General features: G+C 49.7%; 1 protein-coding gene across 2 annotated transcripts in view; it reads right to left on the reverse strand.

Annotated features, from left to right (window-relative positions):
• Positions 1–3,569: 3,569 nt before the first annotated feature.
• Positions 3,570–20,940, reverse strand: part of LOC124002294 (M-phase inducer phosphatase 2-like) — a 30,775-nt gene continuing 13,404 nt past the window's right edge. For both annotated transcript variants that reach the window (XM_046309678.1, XM_046309677.1), the window contains exons 8-10: positions 17,650–17,811; positions 11,520–11,864; positions 3,570–3,828 (exon numbers count right to left, since the gene is read on the reverse strand). In XM_046309678.1, coding sequence (XP_046165634.1) covers positions 3,688–3,828; positions 11,520–11,864; positions 17,650–17,811 — 648 coding nt within the window. In that variant the 3' untranslated portion in view covers positions 3,570–3,687. The remainder of the gene's footprint in view (positions 3,829–11,519; positions 11,865–17,649; positions 17,812–20,940) is intronic.

A 20,940-nucleotide genomic window follows, 5' to 3' on the forward strand; every position in this document is an offset into this window, starting at 1 on the left:
GGAGGTATAGTGGGTTTATATCTAGAGGAGGTATAGTGGGTTTATATCTAGAGGTATAGTGGGTTTATAGCTAGAGGAGGTATAGTGGGTTTATATCTAGAGGAGGTATAGTGGGTTTATATCTAGAGGAGGTATAGTGGTGGTATAGTGGGTTTATATCTAGACGAGGTATAGTGGTGGTATGGTGGGTTTATATCTAGAGGAGGTATAGTGGGTTTATATCTAGAGGAGGTATAGTGGTGGTATAGTGGGTTTATATCTAGAGGAGGTATAGTGGTGGTATAGTGGGTTTATATCTAGACGAGGTATAGTGGTGGTATAGTGGGTTTATATCTAGACGAGGTATAGTGGTGGTATGGTGGGTTTATATCTAGAGGAGGTATAGTGATGGGTTTATATCTAGAGGAGGTATAGTGGTGGGTTTATATCTAGAGGAGGTATAGTGGTGGGTTTATATCTAGAGGAGATAGTGGGTTTATATCTAGAGGAGGTATAGTGGTGGTATAGTGGGTTTATATCTAGAGGAGGTATAGTGGTGGGTTTATATCTAGAGAAGGTATAGTGGTGGTATGGTGGGTTTATATCTAGAGGAGGTATAGTGGTGGGTTTATATCTAGAGAAGGTATAGTGGTGGTATGGTGGGTTTATATCTAGAGGAGGTATAGTGGTGGGTTTACATCTAGAGGAGGTATAGTGGTGGGTTTACATCTAGATGAGGTATAGTGGTGGGGTTACACCTAGAGGTGGTATAGTGGTGGGTTTATATCTAGAGGTGGTATAGTGGTGGGTTTATATCTAGAGGAGGTATGGTGGGTTTATATCTAGAGGAGGTATGGTGGGTTTATATCTAGAGGAGGTATAGTGATGGGTTTATATCTAGAGGAGGTATAGTGGTGGGCTTACATCTAGAGGAGGTATAGTGGTGGGCTTACATCTAGAGGAGGTATAGTGGTGGGCTTACATCTAGAGGAGGTATAGTGGTGGGCTTACATCTAGAGGAGGTATAGTGGTGGGCTTACATCTAGAGGAGGTATAGTGGTGGGCTTACATCTAGAGGAGGTATAGTGGTGGGCTTACATCTAGAGGAGGTATAGTGGTGGGCTTACATCTAGAGGAGGTATAGTGGTGGGCTTACATCTAGAGGAGGTATAGTGGTGGGCTTACATCTAGAGGAGGTATAGTGGTGGGCTTACATCTAGAGGAGGTATAGTGGTGGGCTTACATCTAGAGGAGGTATAGTGGTGGGCTTACATCCAGAGGAGGTATAGTGGTGGGCTTACATCTAGAGGAGGTATAGAGGTATAGTGGTGGGCTTACATCTAGAGGAGGTATAGTGGTGGGCTTACATCTAGAGGAGGTATAGTGGTGGGCTTACATCCAGAGGAGGTATAGTGGTGGGCTTACATCTAGAGGAGGTATAGAGGTATAGTGGTGGGCTTACATCTAGAGGAGGTATAGTGGTGGGCTTACATCTAGAGGAGGTATAGTGGTGGGCTTACATCTAGAGGCGGTATAGTGGTGGGTTTCTCTCTAGAGGCGGTATAGTGGTGGGTTTCTATCTAGAGGCGGTATAGTGGTGGTTTTCTATCTAGAGGCGGTATAGTGGTGGGTTTCTCTCTAGAGGCGGTATAGTGGTGGGTTTCTATCTAGAGGAGGTATAGTGGGTTTATATCTAGAGGAGGTATAGTGGTGGTATAGTGAGTTTATATCTAGAGGAGGTATAGTGGGTTTATATCTAGAGGAGGGTATAGTGGTGGGTTTATATCTAGAGGAGGGTATAGTGGTGGGTTTATATCTAGAGGAGGTATAGTGATGGGTTTATATCTAGAGGAGGTATAGTGGGTTTCTATCTAGAGGCGGTATAGTGGTGGGTTTCTATCTAGAGGCGGTATAGTGGTGGGTTTCTATCTAGAGGCGGTATAGTGGTGGGTTTCTATCTAGAGGCGATATAGTGGTGGGTTTCTATCTAGAGGAGGTATAGTGGTGATATAGTGGGTTTATATCTAGAGGAGGTATAGTGGTGGGTTTATATCTAGAGGAGGTATAGTGGGTTTATATCTAGAGGAGGTATAGTGGTGGGTTTCTATCTAGAGGCGGTATAGTGGTGGGTTTCTATCTAGAGGAGGTATAGTGGTGATATAGTGGGTTTATATCTAGAGGAGGTATAGTGGGTTTATATCTAGAGGAGGGTATAGTGGTGGGTTTATATCTAGAGGAGGGTATAGTGGTGGGTTTATATCTAGAGGAGGTATAGTGGTGGGTTTATATCTAGAGGAGGTATAGTGGGTTTATATCTAGAGGAGGTATAGTGGTGGTATGGTGGGTTTATATCTAGAGGAGGTATAGTGGGTTTATATCTAGAGGAGGTATAGTGGTGGTATGGTGGGTTTATATCTAGAGGAGGGTATAGTGGGTTTATATCTAGAGGAGGGTATGGATCATTATATAAAAACTCTGGATTGCTGACGCTAAGTATTGGCCATTGAGAGGCTTTGAAGTCAGCAGTCCCCAGCAGGAGGAAACCTCCATGGGAATGAATGCAATTCCACAATACTTCAATGAAATATTTCAGACAAAATAACAGTATTTAAGTAGTGTTTTTGTTGTATTGGGGATAGTAATGAACTTTCAAAAGAGTATTCTTAATGTTTTTATTTATGTTTAGCTCAAGTAATATAATTTAAATGCATTAAGTTGTCTGAAAGTGGTAAAAACAAATGTAGACATGAATACATTTCTATATCTTCCCTTTGCCGTGGTGCATATAACCCATATATATATATATATATGTCACAACCCCCCCGGGCAGTAGGGTTACAGGGGGGCAGTCGGGTTACAGGGGGCAGTCGGGTTACAGGGGGTTACAGGGGGCAGTAGGGTTACGGGGGCAGTAGGGTTACGGGGGCAGTAGGGTTACAGGGGGCAGTAGAGTTACAGGGGGTTACAGGGGGCAGTAGAGTTACAGGGGGCAGTAGAGTTACAGGGGGTTACAGGGGGGCAGTAGAGTTACAGGGGGCAGTAGAGTTACAGGGGGTTACAGGGGGCAGTAGAGTTACAGGGGGCAGTAGTTACAGGGGGCAGTAGTGTTACAGGGGGCAGTAGTTACAGGGGGCAGTAGTTACAGGGGGCAGTAGAGTTACGGGGGTTTACAGGGGGCAGTAGGGTTACGGGGGCAGTAGGGTTACAGGGGGGGGGGCAGTAGGGTTACAGGGGGCAGTAGGGTTACAGGGGGCAGTAGGGTTACAGGGGGTTACAGGGGGCAGTAGAGTTACAGGGGGGCAGTAGGGTTACAGGGGGCAGTAGAGTTACAGGGGGCAGTAGAGTTACAGGGGGCAGTAGAGTTACAGGGGGGTTACAGGGGGCAGTAGGGTTACGGGGGGCAGTAGAGTTACAGGGGGCAGTAGAGTTACAGGGGGGTTACAGGGGGCAGTAGAGTTACAGGGGGGTTACAGGGGGCAGTAGAGCTACAGGGGGTTACAGGGGGCAGTAGGGTTACAGGGGGGTTACAGGGGGCAGTAGAGTTACAGGGGGGTTACAGGGGGCAGTAGAGTTACAGGGGGTTACAGGGGGCAGTAGAGTTACAGGGGGCAGTAGAGTTACAGGGGGCAGTAGGGTTACAGGGGGGCAGTAGGGTTACAGGGGGCAGTAGGGTTACAGGGGGCAGTAGGGTTACAGGGGGCAGTAGGGTTACAGCTTCTTCAGTCTGCTGTACTGGTCTCTCTTGCTGTGCTCTCCGGCCCAGGTACTGCTCTTCAGTCTGAACTTCCTCAGGTCCTCTTTAAAGTCCTGGTGGTGCATGGGCCGGTACCCCTGGGGCTCACATTGCATCTACACACAGAGAGAGAGACCAGTTACAACATACATACAGCCAGCCAGCTTTGGCAATATGTACATTGTTACATCAGGCCAATAAAGTGAAGTGAATTGAGATAGAATACATTAGTTTAACTGGTCACCTTAATGAGGCAGTGAATGAACAGAGAAAGAAAGCACACAGGGCATTCTAAGCAATTTTAAAAAACACATTAGAATTGAAATACCCATTACAATTTGGCTAAAACTAATTGAATGCGTTATTGAACCAATTGCACATTATGGCAGTGAGGTGTGAGGTCCACTTACAAAACAAGATTTCACCCAATTGAAACCCTGCACTCAGGGCAGAATTAGGCCAATATCCACGGATAATAAAAACACACTGAAGCCTCAGTCCCCTCATCCAGCTGGTCCTGAGTTCACTAACCTGTTCTACTAACACACTGAAGCCTCAGTCCCCTCATCCAGCTGGTCCTGAGTTCACTAACCTGTTCTACTAACACACTGAAGCCTCAGTCCCCTCATCCAGCTGGTCCTGGGGCTGAATTCACTAACCTGTTCTACTAACACACTGAAGCCTCAGTCCCCTCATCCAGCTGGTCCTGGGGGCTGAGTTCACTAACCTGTTCTACTAACACACTGAAGCCTCAGTCCCCTCATCCAGGTGGTCCTGGGGCTGAGTTCACTAACCTGTTCTACTAAAACACACTGAAGCCTCAGTCCCCTCATCCAGCTGGTCCTGGGGCTGAGTTCACTAACCTGTTCTACTAACACACTGAAGCCTCAGTCCCCTCATCCAGCTGGTCCTGGGGCTGAGTTCACTAACCTGTTCTACTAACACACTGAAGCCTCAGTCCCCATCCAGCTGGTCCTGGGGCTGAGTTCACTAACCTGTTCTACTAACACACTGAAGCCTCAGTCCCCTCATCCAGCTGGTCCTGGGGCTGAGTTCACTAACCTGTTCTACTAACACACTGAAGCCTCAGTCCCCTCATCCAGCTGGTTCTGGGGCTGAGTTCACTAACCTGTTCTACTAACACACTGAAGCCCCAGTCCCCTCATCCAGCTGGTCCTGGGGCTGAGTTGACTAACCTGTTCTACTAACACACTGAAGCCTCAGGACCAGAACATCCAATCAATCACAATAAAACAAATTACAACACAGTCAAAACAAAACTACATGACTTATTGGGAAACACAAGCACAAAGCAAAGCGCAGTGCTATCTGGCCCTAAATTGACAAACTATTTGACCATGATTAGTGATGATAAGTACAGACTCGGTGAGCAAAGGCTTTCCATCGAGAAGGGTAGACACATGAAAACCTGACTTCCTGTAGAGGAAAGGGCGTGCAACCACTGCACCAGAGCAGAACCTGAGACGGAGCTGCATTTCCTGACACAATGTCAAATTTACAATTAGTGTCATTTCCCCAAATTTGAAAACCTTATTCAAGGTTTCAAAGACCCCTCTGATGAGGATAGGCTACCCGTCCTGTTGGAGGAGGACGCAGAGAGCTGTGGGTTGGCAGCGCACTATATTGAAGACCTCTCTGATGAGGATAGGCTACCCGTCCTGTTGGGGGAGGATGCAGAGAGCTGTGGGTTGGCAGCGCACTACATTGAAGACCTCTCTGATGGGAGTAGGCTACCCGCCCTGTTGGAGGAGGACGCAGAGAGCTGTGGGTTGGCAGCGCACTACATTGAAGACCTCTCTGATGGGAGTAGGCTACCCGCCCTGTTGGAGGAGGACGCAGAGAGCTGTGGGTTGGCAGCGCACTACATTGCTGCCTGCCATAAGTTGAGGGACAGAGACTGACAGACCAATCAACCTGCCAATGTATCGAATAGAATCTACAGATTACCTGTTGAAGATAAATACTTTTACTAAGAGTATTAGTATATTAGTAATTGACTGACCTGGTCTCTCCAGATCTCCTAACAGTACTATTTCTCGGGTGAATTTTAGATCAATGCTATGCATTTTCAGCCATTCCTGAACCTAAGACCAGAAACAGGCTAGCTGAGGGCAATACCAAAATAAACAGTCTATTGATTCTGTATCCTCACAACAAAATCTGCAGCGCTTCGATGATTTAATGCCCCAAATATTCAACATTTTGTTGGTGGCAAGAATTCTATAAAATCATTTTAGCTGAAAAGCACGAAGTCTTGAATCTTGCGTTGATATATAAAACAACGCATACCCTGTACCATGGAATCTGTATGGCACAGCTCTCAACATCCTGGTCCTCAAATGAAACTGGATTACTTTACTATTTATGCGGTTTTTATTCCTCCTCCAGTATTGATCCTTTATATTGGGCAGACAGACCAGTTCCCTACCTCCTTCAGTATTGATCCTTTATATTGGCAGACAGACCAGTTCCCTGCCTCCTCCTCCAGTATTGATCCTTTATATTGGGTAGACAGACCAGTTCCCTGCCTCCTCCCCCTGCCTCCTCCAGTATTGATCCTTTATATTGGGCAGACAGACCAGTTCCCTACCTCCTCCCGCTGCCACCTTCCTCCTCCAGTATTGATCCTTTATATTGGGCAGACAGACCAGTTCCCTTCCTCCTCCTACCCTGCCTCCTCCAGTATTGATCCTTTATATTGGGCAGACAGACCAGTTCCCTTCCTCCTCCCGCTGCCACCTGCCTCCTCCAGTTTTGATCCTTTATGTTGGGCAGACAGACCAGTTCCCTACCTCCTTCAGTATTGATCCTTTATATTGGGCAGACAGACCAGTTCCCTACCTCCTCCAGTATTGATCCTTTATATTGGGCAGACAGACCAGTTCCCTGCCTCCTCCCCCTGCCTCCTCCAGTATTGATCCTTTATATTGGGCAGACAGACCAGTTCCCTACCTCCTCCTACCCTCCTCCAGTATTGATCCTTTATATTGGGCAGACAGACCAGTTCCCTACCACCTCCCACTCCCACCTGCCTCCTCCAGTATTGATCCTTTATATTGGCAGACAGACCAGTTCGCTACCTCCTCCCGCTGCCACCTGCCTCCTCCAGTATTGATGCTGTAATCAATTGGTTGTACTCTTGGATTGAGCAGACCTTTCTGTATGAGCTGGTGCTGCTGTCTCCCACTAAGGAGGACCTGCTGTCTCCCACTACGGAGGGCCTGCTGTCTCCCACTACGGAGGGCCTGCTGTCTCCCACTACGGAGGGCCTGCTGTCTCCCACTACGGAGGGCCTGCTGTCTCCCACTACGGAGGGCCTGCTGTCTCCCACTACGGAGGGCCTGCTGTCTCCCACTACGGAGGGCCTGCTGTCTCCCACTACGGAGGGCCTGCTGTCTCCCACTAAGGAGGGCCTGCTGTCTCCCACTAAGGGAGGGCCTGCTGTCTCCCACTAAGGGAGGGTCTGCTGTCTCCCACTAAGGGAGGGTCTGCTGTCTCCCACTAAGGGAGGGTCTGCTGTACGCAGATGACCTGGTGCTACTGTCTCCCACTACGGAGGGTCTGCTGTCTCCCACTACGGGAGGGCCCTGCTGTCTCCCACTACGGGAGGGCCCTGCTGTCTCCCACTACGGGAGGGCCCTGCTGTCTCCCACTACGGGAGGGCCCTGCTGTCTCCCACTAAGGGAGGGCCTGCTGTCTCCCACTAAGGGAGGGTCTGCTGTACGCAGATGACCTGGTGCTACTGTCTCCCACTAAGGAGGGCCTGCTGTCTCCCACTAAGGGAGGGTCTGCTGTCTCCCACTAAGGGAGGGTCTGCTGTACGCAGATGACCTGGTGCTGCTGTCTCCCACTAAGGGAGGGTCTGCTGTACGCAGATGACCTGGTGCTACTGTCTCCCACTACGGAGGGTCTGCTGTCTCCCACTACGGGAGGGCCCTGCTGTCTCCCACTACGGGAGGGCCCTGCTGTCTCCCACTTGGAGGGCCCTGCTGTCTCCCACACGGGAGGGCCCTGCTGTCTCCCACTACGGGAGGGCCCTGCTGTCTCCCACTACGGGAGGGCCCTGCTGTCTCTCACTACGGGAGGGCCCTGCTGTCTCCCACTACGGGAGGGCCCTGCTGTCTCCCACTACGGGAGGGCCCTGCTGTCTCCCACTAGGGCCCTGCTGTCTCCCACTAGGGCCCTGCTGTCTCCCACTACGGGAGGGCCCTGCTGTCTCCCACTACGGGAGGGCCCTGCTGTCTCCCACTACGGGAGGGCCCTGCTGTCTCCCCACTACGGGGAGGGCCCTGCTGTCTCCCACTCGGGAGGGCCCTGCTGTCTCCCACTACGGGAGGGCCCTGCTGTCTCCCACTACGGAGGGCCCTGCTGTCTCCCCATCGGGAGGGCCCTGCTGTCTCCCACTAAGGGAGGGCCCTTGTCTCCCACTAAGGAGGCCCTGCTGTACGCAGATGACCTGGTGCTACTGTCTCCCACTACGGAGGGTCTGCTGTCTCCCACTACGGGAGGGCCCTGCTGTCTCCCACTACGGGAGGGCCCTGCTGTCTCCCACTACGGGAGGGCCCTGCTGTCTCCCACTAAGGGAGGGTCTGCTGTACGCAGATGACCTGGTGCTACTGTCTCCCACTACGGGAGGGCCCTGCTGTCTCCCACTACGGGAGGGCCCTGCTGTCTCCCACTACGGGAGGGCCCTGCTGTCTCCCACTACGGGAGGGCCCTGCTGTCTCCCACTACGGGAGGGCCCTGCTGTCTCCCACTACGGGAGGGCCCTGCTGTCTCCCACTACGGGAGGGCCCTGCTGTCTCCCACTACGGGAGGGCCCTGCTGTCTCCCACTACGGGAGGGCCCTGCTGTCTCCCACTACGGGAGGGCCCTGCTGTCTCCCACTACGGGAGGGCCCTGCTGTCTCCCACTACGGGAGGGCCCTGCTGTCTCCCACTACGGGAGGGCCCTGCTGTCTCCCACTACGGGAGGGCCCTGCTGTCTCCCACTACGGGAGGGCCCTGCTGTCTCCCACTACGGGAGGGCCCTGCTGTCTCCCACTACGGGAGGGCCCTGCTGTCTCCCACTACGGGAGGGCCCTGCTGTCTCCCACTACGGGAGGGCCCTGCTGTCTCCCACTACGGGAGGGCCCTGCTGTCTCCCACTACGGGAGGGCCCTGCTGTCTCCCACTACGGGAGGGCCCTGCTGTCTCCCACTACGGGAGGGCCCTGCTGTCTCCCACTACGGGAGGGCCTGCTGTCTCCCACTACGGGAGGGCCTGCTGTCTCCCACTACGGGAGGGCCTGCTGTCTCCCACTACGGGAGGGCCTGCTGTCTCCCACTACGGGAGGGCCTGCTGTCTCCCACTACGGGAGGGCCTGCTGTCTCCCACTACGGGAGGGCCTGCTGTCTCCCACTACGGGAGGGCCTGCTGTCTCCCACTACGGGAGGGCCTGCTGTCTCCCACTACGGGAGGGCCTGCTGTCTCCCACTACGGGAGGGCCTGCTGTCTCCCACTACGGGAGGGCCTGCTGTCTCCCACTACGGGAGGGCCTGCTGTCTCCCACTACGGGAGGGCCTGCTGTCTCCCACTACGGAGGGCCTGCTGTCTCCCACTACGGAGGGCCTGCTGTCTCCCACTACGGGAGGGCCTGCTGTCTCCCACTACGGAGAAGTTACAGCAGCACCTAAATCATCTGCACAGGTTCTGTCAGACCTGGGCTCTGACCGTTAATCTAAAAAATATATATATTCCAATTTTTTTTCTGGAAATCAGGATGACAAATATAAAATTGTATTTGGACCCAGTTCTATTAGAACACACCAAAACCAACCTAAATATCAGCAACACAGGTAGCTTTCACAGGGCTGTGAATGAGCTGAGAGACTAAATCAAGAAGAGCATTCTATGCCATTAAAAGGAACATTAAATTAGAAATTCCAATTAGAATCTGGCTCAACATTTTCATATCAGTTCTAGAACCAATTGCTCTATATGGCAGTGAAGTATGGGATCCAGTATGGGATCCAGTATCCAGTATGGGATCCAGTATCCAGTATGGGATCCCATCTCTAATAATGCATTTACCAAAAGGGACAAACATCCAATCGAAGTACTGCATGCAGAGTTTTGCCAGACTGAAACCTTCCAAATAACTAATGTAGATCAGAATTGGGCCAATACCCACACTTCATACATATAGAAAAAAAGGAGACATCACATTTTACAACCATGTCAAAACAAGTGACCCCAAAACATTCCATCACACAGCTCTACAATGTCAAGAGATGAAACCAGAGAAGTCGACCCTCAGCCAGCTGGTTCGGAGGCTCAGTTCACCAACTCAAACCAACCCCATAGAGGCTCAGGACAGCAGTCAGCCAGCTGGTTCTGAGGCTCAGTTCACTAACCCAAACCAACCCCATAGAGCCTCAGGACAGCACTCAGCCAGCTGGTTCTGAGGCTCAGTTCACTAACCCAAACCAACCCCATAGAGCCTCAGGACAGCAGTCAGCCAGCTGGTTCTGAGGCTCAGTTCACTAACCCAAACCAACCCCATAGAGCCTCAGGACAGCACTCAGCCAGCTGGTTCTGAGGCTCAGTTCACTAACCCAAACCAACCCCATAGAGCCTCAGGACAGCAGTCAGCCAGCTGGTTCTGAGGCTCAGTTCACTAACCCAAACCAACCCCATAGAGCCTCAAGACAGCAGTCAGCCAGCTGGTTCTGAGGCTCAGTTCACTAACCCAAACCAACCCCATAGAGCCTCAGGACAGCAGTCAGCCAGCTGGTTCTGAGGCTCAGTTCACTAACCCAAACCAACCCCATAGAGCCTCAAGACAGCAGTCAGCCAGCTGGTTCTGAGGCTCAGTTCACTAACCCAAACCAACCCCATAGAGCCTCAGGACAGCAGTCAGCCAGCTGGTTCTGAGGCTCAGTTCACTAACCCAAACCAACCCCATAGAGCCTCAGGACAGCAGTCAGAAAATCTGGCCCAACCAAATCATCACAGAACTAAAATCACCTGTTGTAAAGACACCACATAAAGGTCAACTGCAATGCAATTTGTCCCTAAACAGACAGTCTGCCACCATGTACTACCTGACCACTGTGACTGATAGAAAACTGAGGAAAACATTGACTAGGTACAGACTCAGAGAGGACAGTCTGGCTGTAGAGACCGGTCGTCACAGACAAACCTGGCTGCCCAGAGAGGACAGTCTGGCTGTAGAGACCGGTCGTCACAGACAAACCTGGCTGCCCAGAGAGGACAGTCTGGCTGCCCAGAGAGGACAGTCTGGCTATAGAGACCGGTCATCACAGACAAACCTGGCTGCCCAGAGAGGACAGTCTGGCTATAGAGACCGGTCGTCACAGACAAACCTGGCTGCCCAGAGAGGACAGTCTGGCTGCCCAGAGAGGACAGTCTGGCTGCCCAGAGAGGACAGTCTGGCTGCCCAGAGAGGACAGTCTGGCTGCCCAGAGAGGACAGTCTGGCTGCCCAGAGAGGACAGTCTGGCTGCCCAGAGAGGACAGTCTGGCTGCCCAGAGAGGACAGATAGAGACCATCGTTGCTTTGACACCATTGACGCAAATACATTGAACATGTGTGAGTAGATGTCAACGCCGAGGCCCCCGTCAACGCCGAGGCCCCGTCAACGCCGAGGCCCCCCGTCAACGCTGCATCCTAACTACGTGTTTTTTGTTATAGAAATAAATATGACATGGCTGCATGGTAACGATCATTTAAATGAGCACACCTCTAGAGATGAAAACGTTTTGTCATCTATGATTGTGTTTTACCCCGAAGTGACGGAAGAACTCCTGGTAGCCTCCCTTGAGAACGTAGAGCTCTGGGTAGTGCAGGTTAGGGTACTCGTTCATCGCCCTGTCCCTCCGACGTACGAAACGACACATCCCGGGCCCTCGCTCCGAGGAGAACTCACAGTGGAAGACGAGCAGGACCCTGTGGTCAGGGGAGAGGGGGGTGATGGGGGTGCGTAGGAGGTACTCCTCTACCTGCTCCTCCTGGTAGAGGTTCAGGGCTCCTTTGATGTGGCCCCCCTCAAACTCATACGGGTAGCGACAGTCAATCACCACGATCCTCTCGACAACGTGATGCAGCTGGCCGCTCAGAGCAGACACCATCTGAGGAACAGACAGACAGGTTATAGAGGATCCACCTGAGGAACAGACAGACAGGTTAGTCCCAGGTTATAGAGGACCCACCTGAGGAACAGACAGACACCACCTGAGGAACAGACAGACACCACCTGAGGAACAGACAGACACCACCTGAGGAACAGACAGACACCACCTGAGGAACAGACAGACACCACCTGAGGAACAGACAGACACCACCTGAGGAACAGACAGACACCACCTGAGGAACAGACAGACACCACCTGAGGAACAGACAGACACCACCTGAGGAACAGACAGACACCACCTGAGGAACAGACAGACACCACCTGAGGAACAGACAGACAGACAGGTTTGTTATAGATCCTCTCGACAAGAGGTCAACCTAAAGCATATTAATAGGTCAGGATTTGATTAGAGCTTTCAGCAGCATGAACATTCAAGCCTGATGCCTCATCTACAGTGGGGCAAAATAGTATTTAGTCAGCCACCAATTGTGCAAGTTCTCCCACTTAAAAAGATGAGGCCTGTAATTTTCATCATAGGTACACTTCAACTATGACAGACAAAATGAAGAGAAAAAAATCCAGAAAATCACATTGTAGGATTTGTAATGAATTTATTTGCAAATTATGCTGGAAAATAAGTATTTTATAAGATAGTTTGTAAGTCGCTCTGGATAAGAGCGTCTGCTAAATGACTCAAATGTAATGTAAATGTAATAGTTCTTTTCCTTAATTTAAAAAAAAAACAACTCTAAAAAACAGTTTTTCGATTTGTCATTATTTCTTCTTAGCTAGCTACATAGCCGTCTTTGTATCAAAGATAATTGCGTAATTATTGTATTTCACCATCCTAACGTAGTCTTCACTAGCCAGCTAGCTAACGTCCACTGATTAGCTGCACTGGAGAAACTATTACACTCAACTGAACGACTTGATTAGTGTAGTGTTAGCTAGCTACATAGCTGTCTTTTCTGTCTTCGTATCCAAGATAATTGTGTAGTTTAGAGTGTGTAGTCTTAGAGTGATTATCTTAATTTACCGAGGTTAGCTAGCCAGCTATTTGTCGTCCTTAACGTAGGAGACTCTGCTAGCTAGCCAACAGCTAGCCGACAGCTAGCCAACGTCTACCGAATAGACTCACAACCCGGTCGCATTCACAGGTAGTATCACATTTTCATTTCATTTCATTTCAGTACAACGGTTTGATTTGTTTGATCGTAGCTAGCTACATAGCTAGCTACATAGCCGTCTTTGTATCAAAGATAATTGTGTAGTCTAGAGCGATTTTCTAGGTTAGCTAGCCAGCTATTGTCGTTCTTTTAACGCAACGTAAAGTAATCAAAACTCCTAGCTAGCCAGCTAGCCCCCGAATAGCAGCACTGCAGAAACTATTACACTCAACGGAACGACTTGATTAGTGTAGTGTCAACAACGCACCCACTGCCAGCTAGCCTACTTCAGCAGTACTGTATCATTTTAATCATTTTAGTCAATAAGATTCTTGCTACGTAAGCTTAACTTTCTGAACATTCGAGACGTGTAGTCCACTTGTCATTCCAATCTCCTTTGCATTAGCGTAGCCTCTTCTGTAGCCTGTCAACTATGTGTCGGTCTATCCCTGTTCTCTCCTCTCTGCACAGACCATACAAACACTCCACACCACGTGGCCGCGGCCACCCTAATCTGGTGGTCCCAGCGCGCACGACCCACGTGGAGTTCCAGGTCTCCGGTAGCCTCTGGAACTGCCGATCTGCGGTCAACAAGGCAGAGTTCATCTCAGCCTATGCCTCCCTCCAGTCCCTCGACTTCTTGGCACTGACGGAAACATGGATCACCACAGACAACACTGCTACTCCTACTGCTCTCTCTTCGTCCGCCCACGTGTTCTCGCACACCCCGAGAGCTTCTGGTCAGCGGGGTGGTGGCACCGGGATCCTCATCTCTCCCAAGTGGTCATTCTCTCTTTCTCCCCTTACCCATCTGTCTATCGCCTCCTTTGAATTCCATGCTGTCACAGTTACCAGCACTTTCAAGCTTAACATCCTTATCATTTATCGCCCTCCAGGTTCCCTCGGAGAGTTCATCAATGAGCTTGATGCCTTGATAAGCTCCTTTCCTGAGGACGGCTCACCTCTCACAGTTCTGGGCGATTTTAACCTCCCCACGTCTACCTTTGACTCTTTCCTCTCTGCCTCCTTCTTTCCACTCCTCTCCTCTTTTGACCTCACCCTCTCACCTTCCCCCCCTACTCACAAGGCAGGCAATACGCTCGACCTCATCTTTACTAGATGCTGTTCTTCCACTAACCTCATTGCAACTCCCTCCAAGTCTCCGACCACTACCTTGTATCCTTTTCCCTCTCGCTCTCATCCAACACCTCCCACACTGCCCCTACTCGGATGGTATCGCGCCGTCCCAACCTTCGCTCTCTCTCCCCCGCTACTCTCTCCTCTTCCATCCTATCATCTCTTCCCTCTGCTCAAACCTTCTCCAACCTATCTCCTGACTCTGCCTCCTCAACCCTCCTCTCCTCCCTCTCTGCATCCTTTGACTCTCTATGTTCCCTATCCTCCAGGCCGGCTCAGTCCTCCCCTCCCCGCTCCGTGGCTCGATGACTCATTACGAGCTCACAGAACAGGGCTCCGGGCAGCCGAGCGGAAATGGAGGAAAACTCGCCTCCCTGCGGACCTGGCATCCTTTCACTCCCTCCTCTCTACATTTTCCTCCTCTGTCTCTGCTGCTAAAGCCACTTTCTACCACTCTAAATTCCAAGCATCTGCCTCTAACCCTAGGAAGCTCTTTGCCACCTTCTCCTCCCTCCTGAATCCTCCTCCCCCCCTCCTCACTCTCTGCAGATGACTTCGTCAACCATTTTGAAAAGAAGGTCGACGACATCCGATCCTCGTTTGCTAAGTCAAACGACACCGCTGGTTCTGCTCACACTGCCCTACCCTGTGCTCTGACCTCTTTCTCCCCTCTCTCTCCAGATGAAATCTCGTGTCTTGTGACGGCCGGCCGCCCAACAACCTGCCCGCTTGACCCTATATCCCCTCCTCTCTTCTCCAGACCATTTCCGGAGACCTTCTCCCTTACCTCACCCCGCTCATCAACTCATCCCTGACCGCTGGCTACGTCCCTTCAGTCTTCAAGAGAGCGAGAGTTGCACCCCTTCTGAAAAAACCTACACTCAATCCCTCCGATGTCAACAATTACAGACCAGTATCCCTTCTTTCTTTTCTCTCCAAAACTCTTGAACGTGCCGTCCTTGGCCAGCTCTCCCGCTATCTCTCTCTGAATGACCTTCTTGATCCAAATCAGTCAGGTTTCAAGACTAGTCATTCAACTGAGACTGCTCTCCTCTGTATCACGGAGGCGCTCCGCACTGCTAACGCTAACTCTCTCTCCTCTGCTCTCATCCTTCTAGATCTATCGGCTGCTTTCGATACTGTGAACCATCAGATCCTCCTCTCCACCCTCTCCGAGTTGGGCATCTCCGGCGCGGCCCACGCTTGGATTGCGTCCTACCTGACAGGTCGCTCCTACCAGGTGGCGTGGAGAGAATCTGTCTCCTCACCACACGCTCTCACCACTGGTGTCCCCCAGGGCTCTGTTGTAGGCCCTCTCCTATTCTCGCTATACACCAAGTCACTTGGCTGTCATAACCTCACATGGTCTCTCCTATCATTGCTATGCAGACGACACACAATTAATCTTCTCCTTTCCCCCTTCTGATGACCAGGTGGCGAATCGCATCTCTGCATGTCTGGCAGACATATCAGTGTGGATGACGGATCACCACCTCAAGCTGAACCTCGGCAAGAAGGAGCTGCTCTTCCTCCCGGGGAAGGACTGCCCGTTCCATGATCTCGCCATCACGGTTGACAACTCCACTGTGTCCTCCTCCCAGAGCGCTAAGAACCTTGGCGTGATCCTGGACAACACCCTGTCGTTCTCAACCAACATCAAGGCGGTGGCCCGTTCCTGTAGGTTCATGCTCTACAACATCCGCAGAGTACGACCCTGCCTCACACAGGAAGCGGCGCAGGTCCTAATCCAGGCACTTGTCATCTCCCGTCTGGATTACTGCAACTCGCTGTTGGCTGGGCTCCCTGCCTGTGCCATTAAACCCCTTCAACTCATCCAGAACGCCGCAGCCTGTCTGGTGTTCAACCTTCCCAAGTTCTCTCACGTCACCCCACTCCTCCGTTCTCTCCACTGGCTTCCAGTTGAATCTCGCATCCGCTACAAGACCATGGTGCTTGCCTACGGAGCTGTGAGGGGAACGGCACCTCAGTACCTCCAGGCTCTGATCAGGCCCTACACCCAAACAAGGGCACTGCGTTCATCCACCTCTGGCCTGCTCGCCTCCCTACCACTGAGGAAGTACAGCTCCCGCTCAGCCCAGTCAAAACTGTTCGTTGCTCTGGCCCCCCAATTGTGGAACAAACTCCCTCACGACGCCAGGACAGCGGAGTCAATCACCACCTTCCGGAGACACCTGAAACCCCACCTCTTTAAGGAATACCTAGGATAGGATAAGTAATCCCTCTCACCCCCCCTTTAAGATTTAGATGCACTATTGTAAAGTGACTGTACCACTGGATGTCATAAGGTGAATGCACCAATTTGTAAGTCGCTCTGGATAAGAGCGTCTGCTAAATGACTTAAATGTAAATGTAGTGTGTGTAGACTAAATATAATTTATTTTCTATTTTTTACCCCAAACATAAAATGCTTTGACTTCAGGCCAAAAAGTATATTCCTTTGCTGTGTGTTTTTTTTGCAGTATTAGTTTAGTACCTCGTTGTATACAAGATTATTATTCTGTATATTTGTACTCAGGGAAACATGAGGTCATTGGTTAGACACTGTCAGCTCAGTCACTATCAGTACAATGTTGATGATCCATCCTGTCCTTCCATCACAACCATTGAACTGTGGTTTTAAAAATCCCCAACGGCCTCATGGCTCCCTGAACAGTGGCCTTCCTGTTCTGCAGTTCATAAGGTCGACTTTCTTGGTGTCTGGGTGGTTTAATACAATACTTGACCATAAAGAGATATTCACTGTCTGATTTGTTACCCATCTACCTGAGGGACGTTACGAATGGATGGATGGGTGTGTGTGGGGGGGGACAGAGGAAGGAGTGGTCATTCAAAAAAAGACATTTCAACCCCTATTATTGAAGATGCCACATTTGCCTCCTGAACAGAATTGTGGCTGGTCAAAGGTACTGAATACTCATTCAATGACTATTTTAGTTATTATCCACAAAGAAAATGATCTTCCACTGACCCAGTATTTTGTGTAGATTGTTGACAAATCTATTTTAATGTCACTTTGTAAAAAATAAAATGTGAAGAAATCTACAGGCAAAAGGCACAGCAGCTTTTCCATACAGCATCTTAAATACAGCATTACCTCTCCCCAACTGGGCGTTACCCAGCTGCTGCTCTTACATCTCCTAGATATAGGACAAAAACACTTCAAAAACTTGTTATTACGATTCATTTTTCGCCATTTCTGAATGTGTTATTTATCTATTATGACAACCATGTCATGTGTGTGTGATGTATTTAATACCCTTACACTCAAGCAATTACCACGAGCCCGTCCTCCCAATTCAAAGGTGCCACCAACCTCCTGTGGCTGATACAATGCAAAATGTTATCATGTTTCATTTTTCGGGAGGGGGGGGACTACAGCTACACTGGTCCTCACCAACTCAGGTAAAGGGACAGAACAAGGTATCGTGGTAAAGAAATGAAAGGGTGACTGTTCCTCACCATGTCAGGAGTGATGTATTTGAGGTCCTGGTGTTTTCCCTCCACGGTAGACAGGGCGAAGGATTTAGTGAAATCGCCAATTAGCTCCTTGTCCAGCAGCTTCTCGATCTCTGTGTGGTTACAGAATGATTTGGAACGTTGTATGTGGCGCTCAGCACTGACCTGGATGGAGAGAGAGAGAGAGAGAGAGAGAGAGAGAGAGAGAGAGAGAGAGAGAGAGAGAGAGAGAGAGAGAGAGAGAGAAAGAGAGAGAGAGAAAGAGCGAGAGAAAGAGCGAGAGGGAGAGAGAGAGGGAGAAAGGTGGTAATTTCAGGGGCTCATGTAGAATAACAGCCGGAGATTGTACAGAGCTTTCAGATTGTGTTCACACCCCTAGACATTGTCCAGTTTGATTGTATTCACACCTAGACATTGTCCAGTTTGATTGTATTCACACCCCTAGACATTGTCCAGTTTGATTGTATTCACACCCCTAGACATTGTCCAGTTTGATTGTATTCACACCCCTAGACATTGTCCAGTTTGATTGTATTCACACCCCTAGACATTGTCCAGTTTGATTGTATTCACACCCCTAGACATTGTCCAGTTGTATTCACACCCCTAGACAATGTCCAGTTTGATTATACAAGGTGTCTAAAGCGTTCCACAGGGATGCTGGTCCATGTTGACTCTACAAGGTGTGGAAAGCGTTCCACAGGGATGCTGGCCCATGTTGACTATACAAGGTGTGGAAAGCATTCCACAGGGATGCTGGCCCATGTCGACTCTACAAGGTGTCTAAAGCGTTCCACAGGGATGCTGGCCCATGTCGACTCTACAAGGTGTCTAAAGCGTTCCACAGGGATGCTGGCCCATGTTGACTCTACAAGGTGTCTAAAGCGTTCCACAGGGATGCTGGCCCATGTTGACTATACAAGGTGTGGAAAGCATTCCACAGGGATGCTGGCCCATGTTGACTTTACAAGGTGTCTAAAGCGTTCCACAGGGATGCTGGCCCATGTTGACTGCAATGCTTCTCACAGTTGTGTCAAGTCCTTCTGTAGCTCAGTTGGTAGAGCATGGCGCTTGTAACGCCAGGGTAGTGGGTTCGATTCCCGGGACCACCCATACGTAGAATGTATGCACACATGACTGTAAGTCGCTTTGGATAAAAGCGTCTGCTAAATGGCATATATTATTATTATATTATTAGGTTGACTGGATGTCCTTTGGCTGGTGGACCGTTCATGGCACAGACAGGAAACGGTTTAGCGTTAAAAACTCAGCAGCGTTGCAGTTTGACAGAACCAGTGTGCCTGGCACCTACTACACTACCCCCGTTCAAAGACACTTAAATATTTTGTCTTGTCCAGTCACCTTCTGAATGACACACAGACACAATCCATGTCTCAAGGTTTAAAACTCCCTCCTTTATCCGGTCTCCTCCCCTTCATCTACACTGACTGAAGTGGATTTAACCTGACTCCTCCCCTTCATCTACACTGACTGAAGTGGATTTAACCTGACTCCTCCCCTTCATCTACACTGACTGAAGTGGATTTAACCCGACTCCTCCCCTTCATCTACACTGACTGAAATGGATTTAACAAGTAACATCAATAAGGGATCATTATTTTACCTGGAAAAGCATTTCACTACACTCACAATCACCTCTGCTAACCTTGTGACCGCGCGACCAATCACACCTGCTAACCATGTGACCAATCACACCTGCTAACCATGTGACCAATCACATCTGCTAACCATGTGACCAATCACATCTGCTAACCATGTGACCAATCACATCTGCTAACCATGTGACCAATCACATCTGCTAACCATGTGACCAATCACATCTGCTAACCATGTGACCAATCACATCTGCTAACCATGTGACCAATCACATCTGCTAACCATGTGACCAATCACATCTGCTAACCATGTGACCAATCACATCTGCTAACCATGTGACCAATCACATCTGCTAACCATGTGACCAATCACATCTGCTAACCATGTGACCAATCACATCTGCTAACCATGTGACCAATCACATCTGCTAACCATGTGACCAATCACATCTGCTAACCATGTGACCAATCACATCTGCTAACCATGTGACCAAACACATCTGCTAACCATGTGACCAATCACATCTGCTAACCATGTGACCAATCACATCTGCTAACCATGTGACCAATCACATCTGCTAACCATGTGACCAATCACATCTGCTAACCATGTGACCAATCACATCTGCTAACCATGTGACCAATCACATCTGCTAACCATGTGACCAATCACATCTGCTAACCATGTGACCAATCACATCTGCTAACCATGTGACCAATCACATCTGCTAACCATGTGTTTGTGACCAATCACATCTGCTAACCATGTGACCAATAACATCTGCTAACCATGTGTTTGTGACCAATCACATCTGCTAACCATGTGACCAATAACATCTGCTAACCATGTGACCAATCACATCTGCTAACCATGTGACCAATCACATCTGCTAACCATGTGACCAATCGCATCTGCTAACCATGTGACCAATCACATCTGCTAACCATGTGACCAATCACATCTGCTAACCATGTGACCAATCACATCTGCTAACCATGTGACCAATCACATCTGCTAACCATGTGACCAATCACATCTGCTAACCATGTGACCAATCACATCTGCTAACCATGTGTTTGTGACCAATCACATCTGCTAACCATGTGACCAATAACATCTGCTAACCATGTGTTTGTGACCAATCACATCTGCTAACCATGTGACCAATAACATCTGCTAACCATGTGTTTGTGACCAATCACATCTGCTAACCATGTGACCAATCGCATCTGCTAACCATGTGACCAATCACATCTGCTAACCATGTGTTTGTGACCAATCACATGTGATTTGGATTCACCTGGTCAGCCTGTCCTGGAAAGAGCAGATGTTCCTCAAGTTTTGTCCACTCAGTGCATCTTGATTAGACAAGAATTCAACCCCCCTGAGTCGACACATGTCCGTCACCTCTGGCAGTGATTACAGTAGTGAGTCTTTCTGGGTAAGTCTCGAAGAGCTGTGAGACTTTCTGGGTAAGTCTCGAAGAGCTGTGAGACTTTCTGGGTAAGTCTCGAAGAGCTGTGAGACTTTCTGGGTAAGTCTCGAAGAGCTTTCCACAACCCGGATTTACCAACATTTGACCATTATTCTTTTCCAAACTCAGTGGGAGTCTGCAGAGGATGGTAAACCTGTTATTTAGGCCATTACGGTTATATCGCTGGGTTCTTCTTTTTGTCA

This window comes from Oncorhynchus gorbuscha, linkage group LG17, assembly GCF_021184085.1.
Source record: "Oncorhynchus gorbuscha isolate QuinsamMale2020 ecotype Even-year linkage group LG17, OgorEven_v1.0, whole genome shotgun sequence".
Lineage (NCBI taxonomy): Eukaryota > Metazoa > Chordata > Actinopteri > Salmoniformes > Salmonidae > Oncorhynchus > Oncorhynchus gorbuscha.